The sequence below is a fragment of the Plecotus auritus genome, assembly GCF_963455305.1.
Source record: "Plecotus auritus genome assembly, chromosome: 8".
NCBI lineage: Eukaryota > Metazoa > Chordata > Mammalia > Chiroptera > Vespertilionidae > Plecotus > Plecotus auritus.
This window is the reverse complement of record NC_137782.1, coordinates 67,770,703-67,797,436: the sequence shown is the minus strand read 5'-3', so window position 1 is coordinate 67,797,436 and position 26,734 is coordinate 67,770,703. Positions and strand designations below refer to the sequence as shown.

At 38.8% G+C, this 26,734-nt stretch overlaps 1 protein-coding gene across 2 annotated transcripts in view; it reads right to left on the bottom strand.

The window, feature by feature from the left end:
* Positions 1-26,734, bottom strand: part of ATRN (attractin) — a 166,821-nt gene that overhangs the window by 109,376 nt on the left and 30,711 nt on the right. For both annotated transcript variants that reach the window (XM_080685822.1, XM_080685823.1), the window contains exons 2-6: positions 14,847-14,930; positions 10,601-10,714; positions 7,079-7,207; positions 3,678-3,883; positions 2,482-2,650 (exon numbers count right to left, since the gene is read on the bottom strand). In XM_080685822.1, coding sequence (XP_080541948.1) covers positions 2,482-2,650; positions 3,678-3,883; positions 7,079-7,207; positions 10,601-10,714; positions 14,847-14,930 — 702 coding nt within the window. The remainder of the gene's footprint in view (positions 1-2,481; positions 2,651-3,677; positions 3,884-7,078; positions 7,208-10,600; positions 10,715-14,846; positions 14,931-26,734) is intronic.

Here is a 26,734-nt window from a genome sequence, read left to right as displayed (position 1 = left end):
TTAACTATATTAGCAATGTTTTACTTCCTAACGTGGGTGCTAAATGCATTAATATTCATTATTTTCCTCTAAACCTTTCCTTTTGTCTTAAGTATTATATACATGATCTGAAACAAATTTAACAAAATGGTGACAGTTATCAAATATGAAAAATACATAAATTAATACCACCTATAATTTTATATATTGTTTGAATGTTTTATAATTTTTAAGTACATGAAAAATTTAGAGGCTGAATTCACTTTAGTTTTTAAGCTCCATACAATTTAATTTTGGACAAGATCCACTCACTCCCTGTTTGGACAGTTGAAAACAGCACTCGCATTTCCTCCCAGGACTTCTCCCAATTTTTGTTATATAATTTTTACATTATCCAGGTTATAACATTCATATTCCATTCTATAACTATAATTCAATAGTTATTTAGTAGTAGGTCTATATTTTAGCTGGATCAATCTCTTCACAGTCCTCTTACCACAACTTCTCTTTCTTGAGTCTTTAATTTTTTATTGGCTGCATTTCACTGTCAAGTAGCCTTTCTCCAGTTGAGCTCATATGTATTCCTTTCTCTAAATTCTTTCATGTTTAAGAAGAGTATCTGCTTTCTAGCTTTAGAGTTGAATGACACCTTGGCTGGGTATAATATTCTTGAGCCATCCATTCTTTCCTTCAGAAATTTGCAGATACTGCTCCCTTGAATGCTGGTATTAAATGTTGCTATGGAGAAATCAGAAGCAAGTCTGATTTCTCCCCCTTTTATGTGGTTTACTTTTCTGCTTAGAAGCCTGGAGAAGTCTCGGTCATTCTCATTGTCTCTCCCTGGCTCTGTTTCCCCTTCTCACCCTCCCTTTCTTTCCCTATGTATCGTATTCTCACTAATTTTTAAAAAACACAGTATTATACTTTAGGTAAAAATAACTCAAAACTATCCAGGAAAATGGTTTTACAGAACTGACTGCATACCGCTGCAAGACTTTTGTGGAGTTCTGACCATGCAAGGTGTTTTCTGAGAAGGACTACTGTGGCTTCTGTAAACACATTTACACCTACTATTCAAGCCAGTGGACTCATTGCTCCCCTTTGCTTACTCCTGCACAGATACTGATACATACAAGTCTTGCAGCTGTCAGTGGTTTAGTTTTACCCATCTGTGTAGATCAAGCATGTCAAACTCGCGGGCCCACAATGAATATTTTTGGGGCCCAGCCAATATAATGGTATGTAAGAAATGTTTTAATAAAAAATTTGTAACTTAATTTTTACAATATCCTGTTATACATAACTATTAATAACGAACTACAACGTTCGCTAATGACTGATGACTATAATCATGTTGCATTAATTTCCCTTACGCGCAGGCACACCATTTCTCCCCACTAATACTGGCAGTGAATATTTGAGCAGCCAACTGCCACGTCACTAGTCTTGGACTGACTTGTTTGGTGTGCGCAACAGGAAATATTTCGAGTTCGGAGAACAAGAAATATAGGTTTATTTGCATTACGCTTATTAATTTGTGCAGTTATTCAGTGTCTGCTAAGTTAATGTTCAAGAAAAAATAGTAATTTTTATTAAAATGTTCTATTATTTTATGTTAACGATTACTCATTTATTTCAGCCCTTTGTATTCACCATGTCTCTATTGAAATAAACCTACATTTCTATGAAAATTGAAGCTTTTGTATTTCTGCGGCCCACATAAACTTAAGCCTTGTTTATATGGCCTATGTTAGCCTTTGAGTTTGACATGCTTGATGTAGTTGCATACCTCTAACCAAGTCTTGTTATCAGTGTAACCCATGTATTTTTGCATGTTTCCTAGTCAATCTGTGTGTTTAATGATACATTTTGGGGGAAATCATAAACTATGACACCAATGCCATATTCCCAGAACCCCTTAAAGAACAGATGATAGTTTTTTACAACCTTCCTTAATAGAAAATGCCTAGAAAACACTGCGAGGGCACAAAATCACCAATGAGTTAAGTGCTGATAAATTTCTCCCAAAAGTCAATCTCCATAGCTAATTCCACCATGACAATATATATTCTCCTTTCAGGATAAGTGGCATGAGACCAGTAAATAGACCTTGAACTCTGGGAAGTACTACACAGTGGCCTAATTTCCACTGGTAAACTATAAATTCAAACCATTTGATCTATAGATTTGTTGTTAATTAAATGAAGAGATAAAGTAACCCCCTATTTAAAAGAACCTACTATATGTACCTAAAGCAAAGCATGAGATACAGTATGTGGAAAAGATGAATTATTGCTTATTACAATGAATTCTTTGTGGCTTCCAATTTCAAAAACTAAAAATATGTCAAAAAAGTCTGGGATACTACTACCAAAATATTAACAGAGATTTTCCACCAGATAATAGAATTACTGATGATTTATTTTCCTTTTGTTTATCTCTATTTTATAAATTTTAAAAATGGAAAATTAATTTTTTTGCAAAAGTGTTAAAACAACTTACGCTAGAACCATGCTGTAATCTGAGTGGTTAAACATATATCCTCCAACAACCCACATTGTATTTCCATTGACCACAGCTTTGTGAGAGGCTCTAGGGAGCCTTGGGTTAGAATATTCCTCTTGAGTCCAAAATGACTGGTTAGCTGGTACAGGAATTGAACATCCAGGACCTAATAAAACAATAAATTAGCTTCACAAAACGCAGCTTTAGAATTACTGCATTTCAAGTTTTAATCTACTAAATGTAACAAATATCTAAAGAATACTCAGTCTTGCCCTTTAGTGTCTAGATATCAGAAAAATCACTTTTAATTTGTGCTTTTCATTTACTCAAAGCTAGAGACCAACAGTAATCTCTCATAATATTCAAAATCACATACTTTTTAATGATGACCTGACTATATACAGGTTAGGATTTTTTAGAAATAAAATACTTGCTTCGAAAGCCCTCAGAGGAAAGAGGACAAAGGGATTATTAATGCAAATGAAAAAAAAACAAAAACACTTTAGGGCTAAAATGTAAAGACTAGTCCCAGGAATAATAGTACAAACTTCCCATTTCCTGGAAAATCAAGAAGCTCCATTCTTGGAAGGTTTAACTTCTGCTGCACCATTTGCACAGTGATAGGTACTCAAATACTTTAGTTATTTACCTCCTTGATTTCAGCCAAATTGAACAAATAAAGCATTTATAAAAGCACATTTCCTTTCACAATAAAAGTGGTCGGACAAAGGGATAAATGTATAAAGAAAATCACTAAATCAGTATCAGCTATTATCATCCATCCTTAAAGAATTTGCTCAACCTTCTTTAATAATTTTTATCTACAGATAAATCCATTAGCTGACTACTTTAGAATTTTACTATATATTGAAAGTTTCTGAGGAGACATTATTATTGACCCATCTCCCAGCTTGGTTATCTGCTATGTCTTCTTATGGCTGAGACCAAGTTCTCCAACTGTCATGAATGAATTGCAAAGAATGTCAAACCCCTCTCCAATTCTAAAGAGACTACAACCACACATCTATGAACTTCAAATATTTGTAAGAAGCTCAATAAAGAGATGTGAAAATCTAAACACTACCTGATATGTGAATAACAGAGAAGATATAGATACTAGGAATAAAGTCAATTACTAGTTATTAAACTAGAAATATACTTTAAATTGGAAGAAAAGTGAAAAAAGCACCTACCCTGCCACTCTGAGAAGCAGAAACATCCTCTGACATCACTGGAATTGCAGATGCCTCGATGAGGAAAACCACAGTTATTTACACAGTGAGGAATGTCACATGCTTCACCTTTCCAGTTTTCAGAACATTCACACTGAGCAGTGTTGCTGCTGTTGCTAATCTTACATTCTCCTCGGCCTGAGCAATTATTCGGACACATGTCAAAACTATAAAAACAGTGAAAGAAAATTAAATCAAAACAAAGCAACACTTGTAATAATTTAGGAGAACTTTCTCCTACACAAGGTTTAAAAATGTTACTGTCTTTCCAGTTCATTCACAAGCACAGCTGCAGTACTTACCATTCAGCCTAAATAGGGTCACCCAACAAAGCATAGCTTGGGTAAGTAATGAAATCAAATTGACCTTGCTGGATTCTCTTAAGAGATAAGTGAAAGAACTTACAAAGAGAGAAGAAATTCTTGCAAAATGTTTAGGCTTAGCTTCTCAAGATGGAATGACTATCCTATTCTTGGTAGCCCACAAATGATGAGCATTACAAAAATTAACAAATGCATGTTGCAAGTTTGGAGAAGATACAAAATTTGTTAAAGATTATTGCCCAGATTATTGCAGTTGGCAGCAGCATCACCCAGGAGGTATTTAGAAACACAGATTCTCAGGCACTGCTCTGCTGAATACAATTTCTGGGTAGGGCCCAGAAATTTGTGCCTTAACAAGTCCTATAGAAGATTCCTGTGCATGTGAAGTTTGAGAAGCCCTAGCCTAAACTCACATCTCCCTTCTATCCCCTCTCCTTCAGAGAAGAAATTCACCAGTTTCCCACTCTCAATGCCATGACTTTCTAATCTTCCATTCCTACTAGGCCCCCGACTCCACCCTCCCCAGCTAGGGTGACCTAAAAGCCTCCTTTGCTTACTCAATCTCATAGCTGTCAGCTTCCTCCTTCCTGACACTTTCTTCTCTGGGCTTCTATGACAACAAAGCCTACAGGCATTCCTATGCCCCTTAGCTGCCTCTACTATCCCTCTCCTCGCTGTGCACACACCTCATAGGCCAGTCACTGTGCACACGCCCCATAGGCCAGTCACTGTGCACATGCCCCATAGGCCAGTCAGTCACTGTGCACATGCCCCATAGGCCCGTCAGTCACTGTGCACACACCCCATAGGCCAGTCAGTCACTGTGCACACGCCCCATAGGCCAGTCAGTCACTGTCCACACGCCCCACAGGCCAGTCAGTCACTGTCCACACGCCCCATAGGCCAGTCAGTCACTGTGCACACACCCCATAGGCCAGTCAGTCACTGTCCACATGCCCCATAGCCAGCCACTGTCCATATGCCCCATAGGCCAGTCAGTCACTGTCCACATGCCCCATAGCCAGCCACTGTCCACACGCCCCACAGGCCAGTCAGTCACTGTCCACATGCCCCATAGCCAGCCACTGTGCACATGCCCCATAGGCCAGTCAGTCACTGTGCACATGCCCCATAGGCCAGTCAGTCACTGTCCACATGCCCCATAGCCAGCCACTGTGCACATGCCCCATAGGCCAGTCAGTCACTGTCCACATGCCCCATAGCCAGCCACTGTCCATATGCCCCATAGGCCAGTCAGTCACTGTGCACATGCCCCATAGCCAGCCACTGTCCATATGCCCCATAGGCCAGTCAGTCATTGTGCACATGCCCCATAGCCAGCCACTGTCCATATGCCCCATAGGCCAGTCAGTCACTGTCCACATGCCCCATAGCCAGCCACTGTCCATATGCCCCATAGGCCAGTCAGTCACTGTACATATGCCCCATAGGCCAGTCAGTCATTGTGCACATGCCCCATAGCCAGCCACTGTCCATATGCCCCATAGGCCAGTCAGTCACTGTCCACATGCCCCATAGCCAGCCACTGTCCATATGCCCCATAGGCCAGTCACTGTGCACATGCCCCATAGGCCAGTCAGTCACTGTCCAAATGCCACTTTTTTCCAGATGACATCCCAACTCTGACAGGAATTCTGAGTCCTAGATCCCAATATCAATGTCCTGTTTAGACATCTCATATGTACCCAACCAACCTATCAACATCTGCCCTCAACCCAGCCTTTATTCCTACCTGTGTCACTGAAAATCACCTTGCTAGTACTGTGTGTGATAAGCCGCCTAAGCTGCCAAGTCACACACCCTGGGCGCCTGAAAGACTGAATCACCACACTAATCAAGATAGAGACAGCTTCAAATCAGCCGGAATGAATACTGAGATCATGAGAAAATGGGCAGAAAAATAACCCAACATAAAGGTTACACGTAGAGATCACTGCCTACGCTAGGAGCTGGCAAACTTATTTTGTAAGAGGCCAAATAGTATTTTAGGATTGGAGGGTCACAGAAGTTCTTTATCACAAGCCACTAGCCTATTTAATTACTTATGAAAAGAAACATTTTTTTTCTTTTCAGTTTGAAGTGAAAGTGGGTTTATTAGTGAAGCAGTGAGGCAGAGAACAGGCTACTCCACAGAGAGAGCAGCCCCCCATAGTGAAATTTGCTTCCTTTACTGAGGTTCATTTAATTGGGGGGCATTTCTTAAGAGGAAAAATAGAAAAGACAAAAGCCTCTCTAGCCCTGGCCATGGTTGTTCAGTGGTTAGAGCACCGGACTACACACCGAAGGGTCATAGGTTCCTGGTCAAGGTTATGTACCTGGGTTGTGGGTTCCTTGATTCCTGGTCAAGGTTATGTACCTGGGTTGTGGGTTCGCTCCCTGCCCCCCAGTTGGGGCACGAGTAGGAGGCAGCCAATCGATGTGTCACTCTTACAATGACATTTTCTCTCTCTCCCCGCCACCCCACTTCCTCCCCCCTTCCACTCTCCCTGAAAAGCAATGGAAAAAATATCCTCAGGTGAGGATTAGCAACAACCAAAGTTAGCCTCTCTCCGTATCACAACAAATTCCAAAAGCTGCTAAAATCTGTCTGTCTACATTTCCTTTGTAACCTCAACTAAGTTGTTATCAATGGTCCAACCACTGAGTACATGAAAACTACTACTATTTGTTAAATCGTACTTAGCAAAAAACCTTTATGTTTTAATCCTTTAGCAGGATAACACCCCTCTCTTCCAGGAGAAGCTCAACGGCAGAAAGATCTAGGTTGAAACTGTGGTTCAAGCACTTTAACAATGTATTGTTTCCCACTAGTTTCTTCAATTATAAAACAAGTAGAAAAAATAGTGCCCATATTTCACTGTGTTTTAAAAAAACTTTAAATGAGAAAATACATTCAAACTGCTTACCACAATGCCTGTCACACCGCAAGCCCTCAATATATGTTAGTCATTATTATTGTTAAAACAAAGTATATAGTCTTTTGAATAAAACTGCAAATATTAGACTTAAATATCTTACTTGTAAGTGATATTAAATCCAGTCAAATTATAAGCAGCATCACTAAAAAAATGCAGCAGGGCATAACCTGATGTGGCAACAACCTCAGGGACAGTCTCGTTGCCGTCTCTTTCAGGAACAATCAGGCCACTGAAATGAAAACACATTTCTTATCAAGGGAAACACAATCACAGACACATCACATGGTGGCAAACACAAACTCAGAGCTGAAATTCATCCTTATAATTTAAAAAACCACTTCCAGGAAGAGGGGCAACTTCCTGCGATAAATGCATGGTACAACCCTATTAGTTCTGGTTTCTCTGGGGAATAGATCTGAATCTTTTGCTAGATTCTCCTTTATTCTGGGTTATATTTCTATTAAGATTTGAAATCAATGGCCCTATTTTTCTTTTTTTAATAAACATTTTTATAATGCTTCTTTGAAAAACTGAATAAACCTCTAATAATCACAGACGGTAACAAACTTCATGAGTTGATGAATGTCAAGTACTAGCAAAAGACATGAAAAGTAAAAATATAAATAAGTAAGCTTGATAAACAAACACATAATCCCAAATACATCCTGATGTATTTTCTTTGCCTAATTAATACCAGATTACATTTTATAGTCTATTTTACCAGTAATATACCATAAGCATTTCCCATATTACTAAAAGTTCCTTCAGAACTTATGGTATCTCACACCAGCACACAAAAATATTCATTGGGTGCCTGGAGATGGAAAGAATTATGTCAAGGTTCTAAATGATGGCTTTAAGGCTCCTGACCCATAATACCAACTTGCTTTCCAGAAGATACGTGCTGACCTGAAGTCCCATCAATAAAGACTGAAAGAGTCAATCCCACGTCACCCCACCAAGTAAGATTAATAGTCCTATTTTAGCTTCGCTAATAAGTAAAAAGTGATTTTTAAATTTTGATTCTGACTTTCTTTTACACTCCCAATGTTAACCATTTTTCCTATGTTTACCTGCCTATTGCATATCTTCATATGCTCAATATCTTCAATCATTGAGGCACTGTCTCCACCACCAATGACATCACCTCATTCTTTAAAAGCCTAAATCCTTACCAGGTCCTATGCAATATGTTCCACACACACAACACCACCCAATGAACAAAAATCTCAACCATTATTCTATTCCTTTTATTCACTTGACCCTAGCCACACTGGCCTCTTTGCTTCATAATTTGCAATACACCCAGAGAAAACACCATACAACACCTTCATCTTAGGTTTTAAAAACTGAAGACTACAGAACAGAATTCAGATTAAAAGTCCATATCTTCTGAATCCTGTGTGGTTTTTTCTTTATTGGCTGAACTATCTGCTGCCAGGCTCTCTCCACTCTAGGCTCCCAGCACATTACCACTGGGTTGATTCCTCTATCCAAGTCCTCCTGACCCAACAGCATTTCTCAGCTCCTGATCTTGTGTCAGGGTTTCCAAATTGTTCTGTTTATCAATGGTTTAGAGGTTTTGTGTTTCAGGTAAATTTCAATTTTCAAACCTGTATTTTCTCACTATAATTTTAGAAATTTTATATTCCAATACTATGCCATAGGTTAAATTTTAACACAATCAATGGATTAATCTATACTATCAGTCAACCAACTTTTTTTTATAGAAACCTAAAATTTCTCCTGTTTTCTATACATATACTTTGGCTTCTCTTAAAAGTCATCAATTAGAACAATTACAGCCTTCTACTTATTTATATGTTGCTGTTGATTCACATGTCTGCTCATCAAATACCCAGTCCAGGTGAAGCACAGCATTGATTATGCATACCTGCTTGGCTGATGTTCCCACAAGGCTAATGGCAAGCTGATTACAAGTGCCCAGCACATTACAAAACTCCATATATCTGGATTAATGAACTCAGTATCAAGTGAACCCAAAAAAAGTACTATCATGATAACATCATATTATAGATAGTTTTTGCGCTTGTGTTAAAATCTGTGGTGCCTCTTGCTATAATGCAAGGAATGCTTCAAATTCTGGCATAAAGATATACATGCTCAACACTTAGCAAATGACATTTTGATGCTTAGCATGGCCTATCCATCCTGATCTTTGGCCTCGAAAGTGAATCTTAGAAACTGGTTCTTAGTTCAAAGATATGTTAGAGAGATTTCTAAGCCAAAGGGAGGGGAGAAATACAAGGTCACATTAGTCCCTGGTCTCCTGTGTCCTTTGGCAACTCTTGTACTGTTTACTCTGTTACTTCCTCACCCACATGAGACCAGGGGTAGGCAAACTTTTTGACTCGAGGGCCACAATGGGTTCTTAAACTGGACCGGAGGGCCGGAACAAAAGCATGGATGGAGTTTTTGTGTGAACTAATATAAATTCAAAGTAAAGGAGCGGAGGGGAGAGCAAGAGAACCGGATAGAACAGCCGGATCCGGCCCGCGGGCCGTAGTTTGCCCACGACTGGACTAGTCCCATGTGAGGAATACAAAAAAAATTTGTTGAATTGATTTCTATTTAGTCAAGGAAATAAAATACTTATAGGGGGTGGAGAGAATCCAAAAAGTGAGTTGTAGATAAAAAACTGACAAATATGACTCCCTAAGAAGATGTGTATTTTAAAAATATATCTATAATAATAAAAGGGTAATATGCTAATTAGACCGGACGTTCTTCCGGATGAAGCCGGTGGCCAGAGGGAAGCCGGGGTCCCAGGTGCCTGCTGGCAGCCAGAGCAAAGCCCAGGTCCCGGGTGCCAGAGGGAAGCCAGTGCTGGCAGCTGGGGGAAGGAAGGCCTACTCTAGCACAGATTTTGTGCATCGGGCCTCTAGTTATTCTATAAACCTTCTATCAAGTTAAAGGAAGAAAAATAGGATGGTTTTGAATTCCTATATGGTCAAAAAGATAACAACACAGCCAGTTATTGTTAATAAAAACTAAAATGCCAAAAACAATTCAGAACATGCCATATATTGGGTGTGAAGCTATTTTAACAATATGGAATACAATTATTGAAAAAATATTATAATACATAAATGGTATATTCCTCATTCTCCTCAGATAACCACTGTTCATTTTCTGTGTATTCTTCCATAAAGTTTCCCTCGCCCATAAGTACACACACACACACACACACACACACCTATATTTGAATTTAACATATACCTCCTGAAGGCCTATGTAATGAGGAACACAGAAAGGATTAAAATTAACGTGATCCCCGATTTAATTTTTCATGGAAATATTATTATTCAACATATTACTCACAAAACATTTTTAAAATGTAAACTTTACTACCAGGAGAAGCAGATGAACAATACTACCATCATGACTGTACAGAGCAGGAAATTAAAAAGAGAAGTCAAGTACTCTGCCCAAAGACTTACCTAGTAGTTACAGGAAACCAAGTCAGGCCTCCAGAAATAGTACTCTTTCCATGAAATAGTGTGTTAAGGAATAATAAAGGTGAGTCCAGTAAGAATGCAATCTAGGACATATGTTTGAATTCAGAAATCATATGATTAACAACTAATATGAGTGAACTTACCTAAAGGCAGCAATTAGTGGTGCATAAATTGAGTCCCCATCATAAACATATAAATGGTCCCAACTACACTCTGTAGCAAAATGATTGAAACGAAGTCTCATTATTCTATTTGGCCTGAAAAAAAAACAACAAAAAATAATTTATAATCATCATCACTATCAAACATTTGAAAAATATATACCTAGATTTTTAATTTACAGAGAGGAGAAATTAATACTAAAGAGTATTTCATTATTTGTCAAAGATTTACTTAGTATTTACTATATGCAAGAGACCACTAAACATACACTGATAAACAAAATAGACATGGTCTGTGCCTCTTTGGGCCTTATAGTCTACAGCAGCCATTCATTAACAGCCTCTGAACCAACCCATTAGCCCTTCCAGTTCTGCACTTCCTTATTCAACCGAAGATTCCACACTACATCATTTCATAATTACACCTGCCAATTCTCTAAACTCACCTGCCCCTCTGACTTTTCCTGGAACTACTTGGCAAAAGCTGTGGTCTAGAGGAAAACAGTTACCTGCTTTGATTTAGAATGAACCCAAACAAAACTAATCCATGCCAGAGAAAGTCACACCACCGAGTAGGCTGGCTCCAGTATTGGTCATTGCTCACCAACTTCAAATGGTACTTCAATTCTGCCAGCAGTCCTATTACTAACTCTCTCTCCTTCTCCACAACTGGTATTCTCAATTACTATTTCAAGCCATTCAGTCCCACCCATTTCTCTGCTTATGTTCAGCACCAAGACAAAAATCCCTCAAATTCCCATTTTTTAAAACAGATACACCTACCTACTTCTCCTTCCATTTCTCAAATATTTAGCATCTCCCTTATCTGAAACTTTTACATCCACATTTAAATCTCCTTCAGTATCACATATTTTACAAAACAACAAAAGATAAAAAGCTTCAAATCCCAACTCTTCTTCTAGTTATTACCCCACCCATCCCTTTCTCCTCTTAATAGAGTAAAACTCTACAGAAGACTTTGTTTTCTCCATTTCCTCATATCCCACTTACCCCTTCACTCTCTAACATGGCTTCAGCTCAAACAGCTCTTGGTATTAGCAACACCATCTAGTTCCTGCGGATGCCTAAGTATATGTCTCCAGTCTAGACTTTCCTCTACCTCACACTTATCTACCTAACTAACATCTCTAACAACTAAGTAAATACATAAATAAGTTAACTCAGATGGTGATAAGTACTGTGAAGAAATTAAAGGAATTATGTTATGGTAGTACACCAGGTGGTGGGGAAATACCCCAGAAAGCTTTGAAGGAGATTAGAATGACAACAGATAAGCCATATGAAAAGCTTAGGAACAGATGTTTCAGGCAGAGGAAACAGCACGGTCTTAAAGACTCAGGAAGAAATAAGTTGATATGTAAGAACAATATGAAAAAAATCAGCATATCTGAAACAGCAAATCGAGGGAACCTCATGAGATAAGAAGTAAGAGGTAAGCAAGAGGCAAAAGCAAAAATCAAAAGGCCAATTTCAAGGCTATTACAGGGGCCAAGGAAATTGAGGGTGGTGGTTTTTATAATTTCAGAGATTAATATGAAAAGGAGAATATAGAAGGATTTGGGCGATATTCTAGAAGGAAAATGGACAGAACTCACTGATAGGCTGAATATGGGGATAAGAGGAAGGAGAAATTATTTTTTGCTTAGGCTGAGTAGGAACAACCACTGAGATCCCATGCTGAGCAATGGTGGAGAAAGACACCAGATGGGAGTGGACTGACAGAAAGGGCAAGGGCAGACCATAGAGCACAAGTTCTCAAAGTGTGGTCCACAGAACATCAGGGGCCCTGAGACCCTTTTAGGGGCCCAAGAGGTCAAGACTATGTACATAATAATTAATATTAAACTATCATGTACCTTATCATCATGTTGGCATTTACTAATGGTACAAGAGCAAATGGTGGGTAAAACTGCTGACACCTTGGAACCTAGCAAGACGGTAGCACCAAACTGTACTAGTAATCACTGTTATGCTTCACCATCACTCCCTCACAGAAAGAAAAGAAGAAATGACAGCTTCATTTAAGCATAGCTTTATTACATGGTAAAAACTATTAATTTTATTAATGGTACACATTCTTTTTAATACTATGCATGACAAAGTGGGAAGTATGCATAAAAAACTTCCGCTACCTAACAAAGTACAATGGTTTCAAGGAAAATCACTTTTGAATTGTTTGAGTTGTGAGCTGAACAGTTGCCTTTCTTTTAGAACACCATTTACCATTTTTACTTGAAAGAACAAACTATGGTTTTTCAGACTTGGATATACAGCAGATATTTTCTTTAAAATGAACAAAGTAAAACTGTCACTTCAAAGAAAACAATTGGCAGTATCTGGTGCCAAAGATAAAATATAAGCTTTCAAGCAATAATCAGAGCTTTGGAAGATTGATATCTGCCACCTAGACACAACTTCCCAATATTTAAAACGTTCTGATGAGATTGATGGTGATATAACTAATGTGATTTTTTAATTGATTTGAGAGAGAGAGAGAAACACCGATTTTTATTGTTCTACCCACTTATGCATTCATTGGTTGATTCTTTTATGTGCCCTAATCAGGAATCTAATCTGCAACCTTGGGTATCAGGACAATGCTCTAACCACCTGACTACCTGGCCATAGCCCAATGTGATTTTTAAAAAATATCATATAATGAAATATATCAACATGTGGGATATCTGCATAATTCAGTGAGCCAATATTTTCCAAATGACCACATAACATGTTATAAAACCATGCACAGGTTAAAGACCCAAAGTACAAGAAAACTAATTACTTTTAATTTAACAAATTCCTAAAGTTCATTCACATTGTTTCATATTCCACATTGCAATTTACTTTTAAGAAACTACCACTTGTCAAAGACTACCATCCACAATTCTTTAAAAGCACTATAAAAACTCCTGCCATTTCCCCACTTCATATTCAAGTGAAGCCTAATTTTCTTCACATACTTCACCATCGTAACATTGAAACAAAGTGAATGCAGGCCCGGATGGCATGACTCAGTGGATGAGCATCTGGATAAGAACCAGGAGGTCATGGTTCGATTCCTGGTCAGTGCATATGCCCAGGTTGCAAACTCTATCCCGGGCAGGGGACGTGCAGGAAGCAGCCAATCAATGATTCTCTCTCTCTGACCATTGATGTTTCTATTTCTCTCTCCCTCTCCCTTCCTCTCTGAAATCAATAAAAATGTATTTTTTTAAAAAGTGAATGCAGAAAAAATGATAATCTAGCTGTCTTCTATTAATCCAGAGAAGAGATTTACAAAACTGTAAAGCAATGCCATTCTTTTATTAACTTTTTAAATACAGGGCTTCTTTTTTCATAAAAATATGTCATTTGTGCTAACGCATAGTGGGTTTATTAGTTGTTTTTAAACTGAATTAAATAGTATTTCTTAGTTTTAATTTTTAATATGGTAAAAACAGATATAACCCACAAGAACAAAAGTTATTTAGAATTCTATAAATTTAAGAGTGTAATGAGGTCCTGAAACCAAAAAGTTTGAGAAACACTGCTTTAAAGGATTGCTAAAGGTAAGAAAAAGAATTTAACAGCTGGAGAGGCATGGAAGCGAAGAGTAGTTGTTTGGACAATAACAGTTATTCTAACTTTCATCCCCACAATAAAAATAGGTATTTAGAAAAATGACACAATATTATGATTTTCTACTGCTTTAAGCACATCACTTAAAATACTCGCATTTTTTTAACTACTACCGTGGTTGGCAAACTGCGGCTCGTGAGCCACATGCGGCTCTTTGGCCCCCTGAGTGTGGCTCTTCCACAAAATACCACGGCCTGGGCGAGTCTATTTTGAAGAAGTGGCGTTAGAAGAAGTTTAAGTTTAAAAAATTTGGCTCTCAAAAGAAATTTCAATCGTTGTACTGTTGATATTTGGCTCTGCTGACTAATGAGTGTGCCGACCACTGAACTAGTACAATTGAAAATATACAAAATTCTGGTGTGTACAATTCCTTTACAGCATTAAATCAACACAAAAAGTTTTTTTAAGTAAAAATAAAGATTAAGAAAAATAAAATAAAGTTTACTTATAAAATAAGAAATTATTGAATAAAAATATTTTAAGTACTTTATGCTACAGTTTGTTAATTTTACTTGTAGGACAAGTAATGCCACACTGAGCTCTATCCTAAAAAAAAAAAAAAAAAAATCAATTAGCCATTATTACTTACTGTCCTTCAATGAGCCATGTGCACTTCGTTTTATATTTATAATTTCCAGGTCCATCTGTTACAAACCCAGAAGATCCAGTTAATCTGTAATTTAAAGAAAAAAACTTAAGTCCATCAAGATTTTATATATTAATAATATATTTTTTAATTCTCAATACAATCCAAATCAAGCAAAGTGAGATGCATACTATATAACAAGAAGAAAATAACTGCATAGTTATATTCAGATTACACAAATATAGATAAAACAAATATATACACTTAAGAAGATACAAATATACTAAAATCAACACAAATAAACAAAAAACATATCTAAATCTTTCCAGATAAGATGGGGAAAATCATACATTATACCATAAAAATGGACACAAAAACTTATTTATAAATATGAGTTGGTATTTTAAAAAATAAGATCACACAGAACTGGCTGGTGTGCTCAATGGTTAGAGTGTTGGCCAGTGCACAAAGGTTCGATTCCCAGCCCTGATAGGGGTACATGAGGGAGGCAACCAATCAATGTATCTCTCTCAAATCAGTGTTCCTCTCTCTATTTCTCTCTCACACTCCTCCCTCCACTTTTTCTAGAAAAAAAAAAAATCAATGGAAAAAATATCCTCAGGTAAGGATTGACCAAAAAAAATTTCACAGTAAGTTATATGTATTTAATACAATAACACTATAGACAGCATAACCGTAATGGGCAAACACATCAAGCCACAACTCACAACAGATCCACCATAGCCATTTAAGCTGCTGCTTCTGAAGTGGAAATCTATAACCAACCCTCTTTGAACAGTGTACATCAGCACCTGTCTTCCCACACTCGTGCCAAAGCCAGAAGTTTGGCAATATTTTGAGATCTTGCCAATATGATAGGCATATCCTACTATTTAATGTTTTGACTGGTACTAGCCCTAATGTTTGAATCTTCTCATTGCTTGTTCATTTGAGTTTCTCCCTTTGTGAATTTAGATTCCATATTCTTTTTTTTTTTAATATATTTTATTGATTTTTTTACAGAGAGGAAGAGAGAGGGATAGAGAGTTAGAAACATCGATGAGAGAGACATCGATCAGCTGCCTCCTGCACGCCCCCTACTGGGGATGTGCCTGCAACCCAGGTACATGCCCTTGACCGGAATCGAACCTGGGACCCTTCAGTCCGCAGGCTGACGCTCTATCCACTGAGCCAAACCGGTTAGGGCTAGATTCCATATTCTTTGCCTACTTTGCGACCAAATGGTCTTTTCAAATTAATATTTAGGAGCTCTTTTTATATTAAGGAGCTCCCATTTGTATGTTATATATACTATAAATATATTTTCTCACTCTCCTTTTTTCTATATACTTTGTTTCTAGTATATTGTGTTATATAGAAATTTTTATTATTTAAGAAGGATGCTATTTCCTTTCTCACTGCTGTTTCCAGGTCATTTTTCCTCCAACTTCCACCAACAATGTCAGTCTCTCTGAAACAGACACTCTTTTGGATCAGTCTCCCTCACTTCTTTAGATATCTACTGAGATCCCAATTACATCTCACCCAGTGAAGACATTAGTATCTAGTTCACTGCCTTTCACTCAACTACTTCAACATCCGAGATGTTCCATCCAAAACCCAGACTTTCCATTTCATAATTTCAACATTAAAATCTTTCTCCATCCCACTTTACTCAGTCTTCTAGGTCTTGTCATTACCAGTAATAGCAGAACCACCAAAATGTTCATTTTAGGTGTCCTGTACTCCTATACTATTACCATATGTTCTCTCTCCAGTTCATTTAGCTTTCTTCTCCCTTCCCAGTGAGTCATCAGCCCCATTGGGACCTCCAATCCACTAAACCAACTCTCCTCCATATTCATCCCCATTATCCACACATTTCATTTTCCCACTTCCCTAGTTAAGATCCCATAATCTATCACAATTATAATGCCCTGAAAATCTCTTGACTTCTTTGCCCTTCTTTCCTTTTACTACTGACACAAATGTCTCCATGTTTTACTCCCCAATATCTATTCACCCCCAAAATGTTAGTCTGAGCCAATCATGGTTTCCTGTGCCCTCTGCCAATAATTGATTGCCAAAGGGAAGCAATCCAGAGCATATAAGGCATTTCCATGATCATCAAGAACCTAATATTCTGGAGAAACCAAGATGGCGGCATAGGTAAGCACCTAAACTGCTGCCCCGCACAAAAATTTCAAAACTACAACTAAAAGACAGAACGGACACCATCCAGAACCACAGGAAAGCTGGCTGAGTGGAAATTCTAAAACTAGAAGGAAAGAGAAAAGCTCACAGAGAATTGGAGGTACGGCAAAGGGTCTTTGTGCACGCAGAGAGGAAGGGCGGCGGAGAGCCTGGCTGACTTTCTCTGGTGGGAGGGGGAAGGAAGGCCCCGACTGCACTAACCCCAGTTCCGACTGCACTGAACCCCAGTTCCGGGCGAAACCCCATGGACCCAGGCTCATACAGGGGGAGTCTGGACTGTCAGATAGAGAGAAAGGCAGGGGGAGACCAGGGGAGCCCCGGCAGGCAGGGGTCTAGAGGCACGCGCACCAGTGTGCGCAAAGACTGCGGAGGTTGCCACAGGCTTTCCCTAGCAGAAGGGAGTCGGAAACTCCTGACTGCACTGAACCCCAGTTCCAGGCGAGACCCTGGGGACCCACGCTCTTACGGGGGGTAATCTGGACTCTTGGGCGGAGGCTCGGGAGCCGGGGAAGACAGAGGTCTTAAAGGGCAGATAAAGAGCTTCACAGATAAGAAAAAGCTAAAGGAGTTCATCACCACCAAACCAGTATTATATGAAATGCTGAAAGGTATTCTTAAAGAAGAGGAAGAAGAAGAAAAGGTAAAGATAAAAATTATGAACAACAAATACATATCTATCAACAAGTGAACCTAAAAATCAAGTGAATTAAAAACCTGAGGAACAGAATAATCTGGTGAATATAACAGAATCAGGGGCATAGAAAGGGAGTGGACTGATAATTCTCATGGGGAAAGGGGTATGGGGGGGCTTCAGGAAGAGACTGGACAAAAATCATATACTTATGGATGAGTACAGTGGGTGGGAGGTAAGGGGAGAAGGTGGGGTGGGAACCGGGTGGAGGGGAGCTATGGGGGGGGGAAAAGGAGAAACAATTGTAATAATCTGAAAAAAGATTTAAAAAAAAAAAAGAACCTAATATTCTTCTATCTTGTTTTGTCATCTTCAATATGTGGCTTCCACCTCATAATCTAAGATGTTGCTCAAACTCCAGTTATTATTCCCACAGTCTACCCAGCAAGAAGGAGGAAAAGAAAACAAGGCACATATCGCCTCCAAGTCAAACATGACAATGCAACTTTACCATCAGCCAAAAGTTAGACAAATCTAAATGTAGAGGCTGAGGTATGTAGCCATGACCCCAGATTACCATGCATCCAATGAAAATCAGGACTTTCTTTACTAGAGAAATGGAGAAAGATTAGGAACGATCATTATTAGTCTTTGTCACAACATGCAACCTAATATTTAAATGTGAGGGGATGTCTGATGAAGGACTTCTGGAAAATATTTTCTGATTCTTAAAGACAGTGTGGTAGACAGAGAGATGTGCCACCTAGATCTCCCCTTCAAGGAAGACTTGTTGCCAGCTGCAGCAGGGAGTCTGGTCATCAGACAGCCTCCAGCTGCCAGTCCTTCAGGAGCTACCTTCCCAGAGCAGGTATAAAGGCTGAGCATTTCAATCCAACATGGAACTCTGACAAGCGATCCTTGCTCCAGAGCTTCCCTTGGGCAGGTTTGCATTAAAGCTCTTCTTTTGCCCAGTTCTGCTTTCAGCTCCTTCTTCTCACAGTTGTTATAACCAACTTTTACCCCAAACTCCATCTCAGCAAACGTTTCCAAGAAACCCTACAACAGACATCCAGAGACCACACTTCTCCCTCTGGACTCTGCTACAGTGGATTTTACAGCTAGAAGTACTGCAGCCTGAACACAAAGCCAACACCAAGGATGAAAAATCAAAGGAAGGCAAAGGTCCCTGAAGAGCAATACCAACCAACCACAGAGTCCACCCCAGTTTTATTGGTAATTAAATTTCCCACTGGTTACTGTTTTAGAGAGAGATCTCAGGAGAGAGAGCACACCCATTCATGCACTACCTTAATTCTTTGTTTTAGGCTCTCCTACCTCCAAAAGTTTATGGCTTTCTACTATGCTTGTTTTACTCCTAAGAGTTTCTACGGCCTTCACATGGACATGCTCAGGTGTTTGTAAATCAGCATCACTTTTAGAAAAGAAATAGGCCATTTTTATTTTAAATATTTACTTAGTATCTTTAAACATGCACATTTACATAATTTTACAGATAATCCTAATATATAAAAAGCCAGGGGCCATCACAACCGAAACAACTGGATGGACAACCGAACACAGGCCGAGTGGGGCAACAAGGCTAGCAGAGGGATTAGTAAGGGACGACCAAACAAATGAACAAGCAGGCTGTGTGGGGTGACCAGGCCGGCGGGGGGGGGGGCAGTTGGGGGTGACCAGGCCGGTGGGGGGACCTTGAGGGGCGACCAGGCTGGCAGGGTGAAGGGGGCAGCTGGGGGCGACCAGGCTGGCAGAGGGGGGAAGTTGGGGGAGACCAAGCCAGCAGAGGAGGGCAGTTGGGGGCGACCAGGCCGGTGGGGGGGTGGGGGGCAGTTAGAGGCAATCAGGCAGGCAGGTGCGCAGTTAGGAGCCAGCGGTCCCGGATTGTGAGAGGGATCCCGGATTGGAGTGGGTGCAGGGTAGGATGAGGGGGACCCCCCGCCCTGTGCACGAATTTCATGCACCGGGCCTCTAGTGAATAGATATAATCACAGGCTTTTTGGGGCAACTAAAACAATTCTTCCCTGGTTCTCCCACCTACCCCCCCACCAAGATAAACATTTAACCACTAGCAAGCATTCTTAACTATTTTTCTTCGTGCTCATGAGCCCATGATGTATGCATGGTTCTCTTACATAATTTTTTATTACAGAAATTAATTATTACAAACTTTTGTGCATCTTCGTTCTCTCACTCAACAAAACTTTGTGGGACTCTCTCCAACTATCAGGTCTAATTCATTCTTTTTCATGTAGCATAATATTCCAACCTATAGAGATATCATTTTTTTCTGCCCTTTTCCTACTAACATTCATTCTGTTTTCAATTGCTTGGCATTATATACATGCTGCAATAAATATCCCTATACATATGGCCTTTCTTGTGCTTTTATTTCTAAGAATAGAATCTTAGGAGGTTTACTGGGCCAAAAGGAATATGAATTTTAATTGTTAACCAGGCTGCCAAATTATTTTCCCAAAGGCTGTAACAATTCATATTTTCACCTGCAATATGTGAAAATATTCTATTCTCCACATTTCCTCTGTATTAGGTATTGTTTCTTTTAAATTTTACCAGTTTTTAATTTGAAATTCCCTGTGTTCTAGTGAATGACCAACAAGTGGTTATTGAAAATTTAGAAAGAGTTGAAAGGGGAAGGCCAGGAATAGCAACCTAAAATTTCAGGTCAAGTTTTATAGTATAATTAGAGTACCAGGACACTGGTACTACCTGTACCCACTTCAGCAGTAGTCACACAAAGGCATCAAATTGAAACATAAAGACATTTTGACAATATAAAAACAGAAATATAAAGAATTAATGCCTTGCTACTACCAATTTCCCAATTTGAATATATGCTGAGGGTAATTCTACAGTGAAAATGAATACAGAGAAAATAGGGAAATCCTCCATAGAAGGCAGGTTTCAAAGGAGTCATCTTATTAACTATTTCTTTCTAATTTATTTGTATTATTTCCAGACAATATGATCTGTAAAATCTCAACTTTTCTCATCTGTTCAGACTTTCTATATGACCTTGGACACTGATAAACTTTGACCAAAGTTCCATGGATATTAAAAAAAAAAAAAAAAAAAAACCAGCCCTAACCGGTTTGGCTCAGTGGATAGATCGTCGGCCTTCCGACTGAAGGGTCCCAGATTCGATTCCAGTCAAGGGCATGTACCTTGGTTGCGGGCACATCCCCAGTAGGGGGTGTGCAGGAGGCAGCTGATCAATGTTTCTCTCTCATCGATGTTTCTAACTCTCTATCCCTCTCCCTTCCTCTCTGTAAAAAATCAATAAAATACTTTTTTAAAAAAACAATAGCCTATTGTAGGAATGTGAAATACTATTTATATATGCACATATAATTAAGTTTATTGAATGCACTATTCAATTCCTTTATATTCTTAATTTTATCTACATTTAAATCTAACTCTGAGACATGTATGTTGAAATCCCATACCACAACTGCTTAACTGATGACATTTCTCCGATTAATTTTGCTTTATATATTTAGCTATTAAGCCAAACCAGCTTATGACAGTAAGATCTTCATAAATTATGCCTTTTAAAAAAATGTTTTTATTGATTTCAGAGAGAGGAAGGGAGAGGGAGAAGGGGAGGAAGATAGAAACATCAATGATGACAGAGAATCATTAATTGACACTCCCCCCATCCCCCCACTGGGGATCCAGCCAGCAACTCGGACATGTGCCCTGACCAGGAATCGAACTGTGACCTCCTGGTTCATGGGTCAACGCTCAACGACTGAGCCACACCAGCTGGGCAAATTATGCCTTTTATGATAACAATCCATTAACCTAGTTTGATGCTCAAATTCCACCTTGTCTATTATTATAATTATTAGAGTAAACATATCTTCCTGTGATTTTTCCTATGTCTGCAGGATCTATACTGATACCACCCCCCTTTGTCATTGATATAGGTAATTTTTTCTCTTTATCAATCTCTCCATCAGCTTATCAATATTAATCTTTTCTAACTATTATCTTTATCAATCCTCTATAACAGCTCACTGCTAAACAAATGCTAAACACTGGTTTTCACTTTTCACCTTTTTTCATAAAACCAAAAATCCTCTTTGGATTTCTTTGGTTAGCAAAAACAAGCACAAATGTAAGTCTTTTGTAAAATGAAATGGCAAAACATGAACTTTTGAAAAGTGGGGCATACCTATATCATTGTTAAATTTACTGAAGAAAATTGTCCCTAAGATTTAAGTCTCTTAAAACGATCACTATTCTTAAAAAAACACATGCTAAAGTATTTTTAAGGGTCAAGGGTCATGATATACTGTATATATAGCTTACTCTCAAATGGATCAAGTAAAAAAAAACTATAGGGGAGGAGGCAAGGAGAACTTGCAAATGACATTTTCATCTCTTCCTCTCTGTACTTTGTCCAACATATCTTACAGTTCACTGATTTTTCTCTTCATCTGTGTCTGAAGTTCTCAAAATCAGTTACTGTTTTTTAAATTTCCATTAATTCTTTTTTTAAATTTTCTAATTCTCTGCTGAAGTGAAATTCATCTTGTCATTTGAATTCTTAAAGATATTACTCATTTATTTCAGTCTGTTTCTAATCATTCTAATTGCTGACTCTCCTGGTGCATGTGTCTTCACTAATGTCCTTTTTCTGTTCCAAGATCCAATCCAGAATTACACTGCATTGATTTGTCATATCTTCTTAATCTCCCTGACCCTTTTTAATAACTTAAATTTTAGTTGAGATAACAGACTCACATGTAGTTATAAGAAAGTATACAGAGTGATTCCTTGTACATATTGACTAGTTTCATCAAATGGTAACATTTTTCAAAATTACAATACTCACACTGATAAATCAATCTTACTGAGATTTCACAATTTTATTTATACTCGTGTGTGTGTGTGTGTGTGTGTGTGTGTGTGTGTGTGTGTAAGTTTATACAATTTGGTTCATGTATCCACCACCACAATCAATATACTGAACAGTTTCAACAAGGATTTCTTATATTGCCCCTTTATAACCACTCAGACCTCTCTGCCACATTTCCCCTAAGCACTCCCCATCCATAACCCCTGGCAATATTTAATCTGTCAATTTTATCTTTAGCAATGTCCCTCTTTGTGACTGGTTATTTTCTCTGCTCTAAAGTCCAATTTATCAAATACTAATATAGCCAATTCCTTTTTTTTTTTTTTTAAATGTATGCATGGTATAGTTTTTCCATTCTTTTACTTTCTACCTACCTACATTGTGGAATCTGAAGTGACTTTCCTATAAACTGCATATAGTTGGGTCACATTTTTTTATCCATTCTACATTTAGATTAAAGTAATTATTATTTCATTTATGGTAATTATTGATATGTTAAGGCTTAAATCTGCTGCTCTATTACTTCTTTTATGTTTCTATGGTTCTCATTCTTCTGTTTCTCTCTTTTTGCCTTCCTATGGGGGGAGGGTATTTGAACATTTTTAAAGATTCCATCTTATTTATATTGTTTTTATCTTTTGTATAGTTTTCTTAATGGTTACCCTAGGTATCAGAATATACCTATGTAACTTATAACAACCTACTAGAATTGGTATGTTACCACTTTAAGTGGAGTGTGGAAACCTCATTTCCATTTAGGTGCTTTATCTTCACTATTTTCTAATTTTTTTTTAATTTGTTGATTTAAAGAGAAAAAGGAAGGGAAAGAGGGAAACATGGATTTTTGCTGTTCTACCCATTTATGCATTCATTGGTTGATTCTTATATGTATCCTGACCAGGATTGAACCTACAAACTTGCCCTATTGGGATTCGATAACCAACTGAGCTACCCAACCAAGGCTATCTTCACTATTTTAAATATCATATTTAGTATTAGATGGTTTTATATTTTTTTATTCAATCATCATAATCTGGAGAAACCAAGATGGCGGCATAGGTAAGCACCTAAACTGCTGCCCCGCACAAAAATTTCAAAACTACAACTAAAAGACAGAACGGACACCATCCAGAACCACAGGAAAGCTGGTTGAGTGGAAATTCTACAACTAGAAAGAAAGAGGAAAGTTGACGGAGAAGGAGCAGCAAAGAGCTGAGGTACGGAGACACGCGTGCGCAGAGAGGAAGGGCAGCGGAGTGCCTGGCTGGCTTTCTCTGGCAGGAGGGGGAGGGAAGCCCCTGACCACTGAACCCCAGTTCCGACTGCACTGAACCTCAGTTCGGGGCGAAACCCCGTGGACCCAGGCTCATACAGGGGGAGTTTGGACTGTCAGATAGAGAGAAAGGCACACAGAGACTTGGAGACGCAGGGGAGCCGCAGCGGCAGGGGTCTGGAGGCGCGAGTCCACACAAAGACTGACTGCAGAGGTTACCACAGGCTATTCCTAGCAGAAGGGAGTCGGAAGCTCCTGACTGCACTGAACCCCAGTTCCAACTGCACTGAACCGCAGTTCCAGGTGAGCCCCTGGGGACCCACGCTCTTACAGGGGAAAGCTGAACTGTAAGGCGGAAACTCGGGAACCGCGGAAGGCAGAGGTCTGGAGACTCGCGCACAAGGGCAGGGCTGACGGAAAGCCAAGACTGTCTACTCCGCCCCGAGACTCCACCCCTTCCAAGCTGAGCACAGAGGCTTTTGCAATCTGGCAAGTCTAATCCTATAAGGCTGTCTCCAGCACCGAACTTCTCCCAGCATAGACACAGCTGATCCTCACAGCCAACTGGCCTGCAGGTCAATTCCTCCCAGTGATACCACAACAATCAAGACTTAACTACAACAAGGCTGTACACACAGTCCACAAAGGGGTGCACCAAGAGTATCCACCTCAGGTTAACTGGTGAGGCCGACCCACTGGGCCATATAGGAAACCCAGCACACAAAGCTACCCTACCAACTCAGGGAAGCAGTGAAAATGCGGCGACAAAGAAACAGATCACAAACGAAAGAAATGGAGTAAAACAAATGACTGGATATAGAATTCAAAACCACGGTTATAAGGCTTTTCAAGACTATCCTAGAAAAGGCCGATAAATATAACAAGACCCTCGAAGATATAAAAAAGGACCAACTAGAAATTAAACATACACTGACTGAAATAAAAAATATTATACAGAGACCCAACAGCGGACTAGAGGAACACAAGAATCAAGTCAAAGATCTGAAATACAAAGAAGCAAAAAACACTCAACCGGAAAAGCAAAAAAAAGAAAAAGGAATCCAAAAAGTTGAAGATAGTGTAAGAAGCCTCTGGGACAACTTCAAGTGTACCAACATCAGAATTATGGGGGTGCCAGAAGAAGAGAGAGAGCAAGATACTGAAAACCTATTTGAAGAAATAATGACTGAAAACATCCCCCACCTGGTGAAAGAAATAGACTTACAAGTCCAGGAAGCGCACAGAACCCCAAACAAAAGGAATCCAAAGAGGACCACACCAAGACACATCATAATTAAAATGCCAAGAGCAAAAGACAAAGAGAGAATATGAAAAGCAGCAAGAGAAAAAAGTTAGTTACCTACAAGGGAGAATCCATACGATTGTCAGCTGATTTCTCAACAGAAACTATGCAGGCCAGACGGGAGTGGCAAGAAATTTTCAAAGTGATGAATAACAAGAACCTACAACCAAGATTACTCTACCCAGCAAAGCTATCATTCAGAATTGAAGGGCAGATAAAGAGCTTCACAGATAAGAAAAAGCTGAAGGAGTTCATCACCACCAAACCAGTATTATATGAAATGCTGAAAGGTATTCTTAAAGAAGAGGAAGAAGAAAAAGGTAAAGATAAAAATTATGAACAACAAATACATATCTATCAACAAGTGAACCTAAAAATCAAGTGAATTAAAAACCTGAGGAACAGAATAATCTGGTGAATATAATAGAAAGGGAGTGGACTGATAATTCTCAGAAAGAAAGGGGTAGGGGGTGGGTTCAGGAAGAGACTGGACAAAAATCATATACCTATGGATGAGGACAGTGGAGGGGAGGTAAGGGGAGAAGGTGGGGTGGGAACCGGGTGGAGGGGAGCTATGGGGGGAAAAAAGAGAAACAATTGTAATAATCTGAACAATAAAGATTTATTAAATTTAAAAAAAACAAAAACAAAACAAAGGTAAAAAAAAATCATCATAATCTGATTGCTAAAACTCAGGAGGAAAAAGATACCATTATTGTATGTATCGATATATCTGTTCTCTCCATTATTCCTTCTTTTCTGATGCTCCAAGATGCATTCCTTTATCATTTCTTATCTGTTTAAAGAACTTCCATTAACCATTCTTTAAGGTTAGATCTACTAGCAACAAATTTTTAGTTTTCCATCATCTGAGAATGTTTTTATTTCCTTTTAATACCTGAGGGGCAGTTTTGCTGGATACAGAATTAAAAATTGATAATTCTTTTATTTCAGCATATAGAAAATATTGTGCCACTTCCTCTGGTCCCCTGGTTTCAGATAAGGTATTTGTTATTTGAATTGACATTCCCTATAGGTAATGCACCATTTCTCTCTGGCTGCTTTCAAGACTCTCTTTGCCTTTAGTTTCTGGGCTCTGTTTTGTTCCACTGATCTATTTGTTTATTATTTCACCAGTACCATACATCCTGATCACTATACATCTATAGTAAGTGTTGAAGTCATGTCAGTCCTCCAACTTTGTTCTTCATCTTCAATATTGTGTTTCCTATTCTGGGTTTTTGCCTCTCCATATAATCTTTAGAATCAATTTATCAATATCCACAAAACAAGTTGCTGGGATTATGTTTAATTTATAGATCAAGTTGGGAAGAAACGACATCTTGACAATATTGGGTTTTCCCATCCATGAACAGGGAATATCCATTTATTCAGTTCTTTGATTTTGTTCATCAGTTTTGTTACTGTTTTTAACTATATTTGTGTTGATTTGAAAGAGGAAGGGAGAGGGAAAGAGAGATAGAAACATCAATGATGAGAATCACTGATTGACTGCCTCCTGCATGCCCCCTACTGGGGAGCCAGCCTACAACCCGGGCATGTGTCC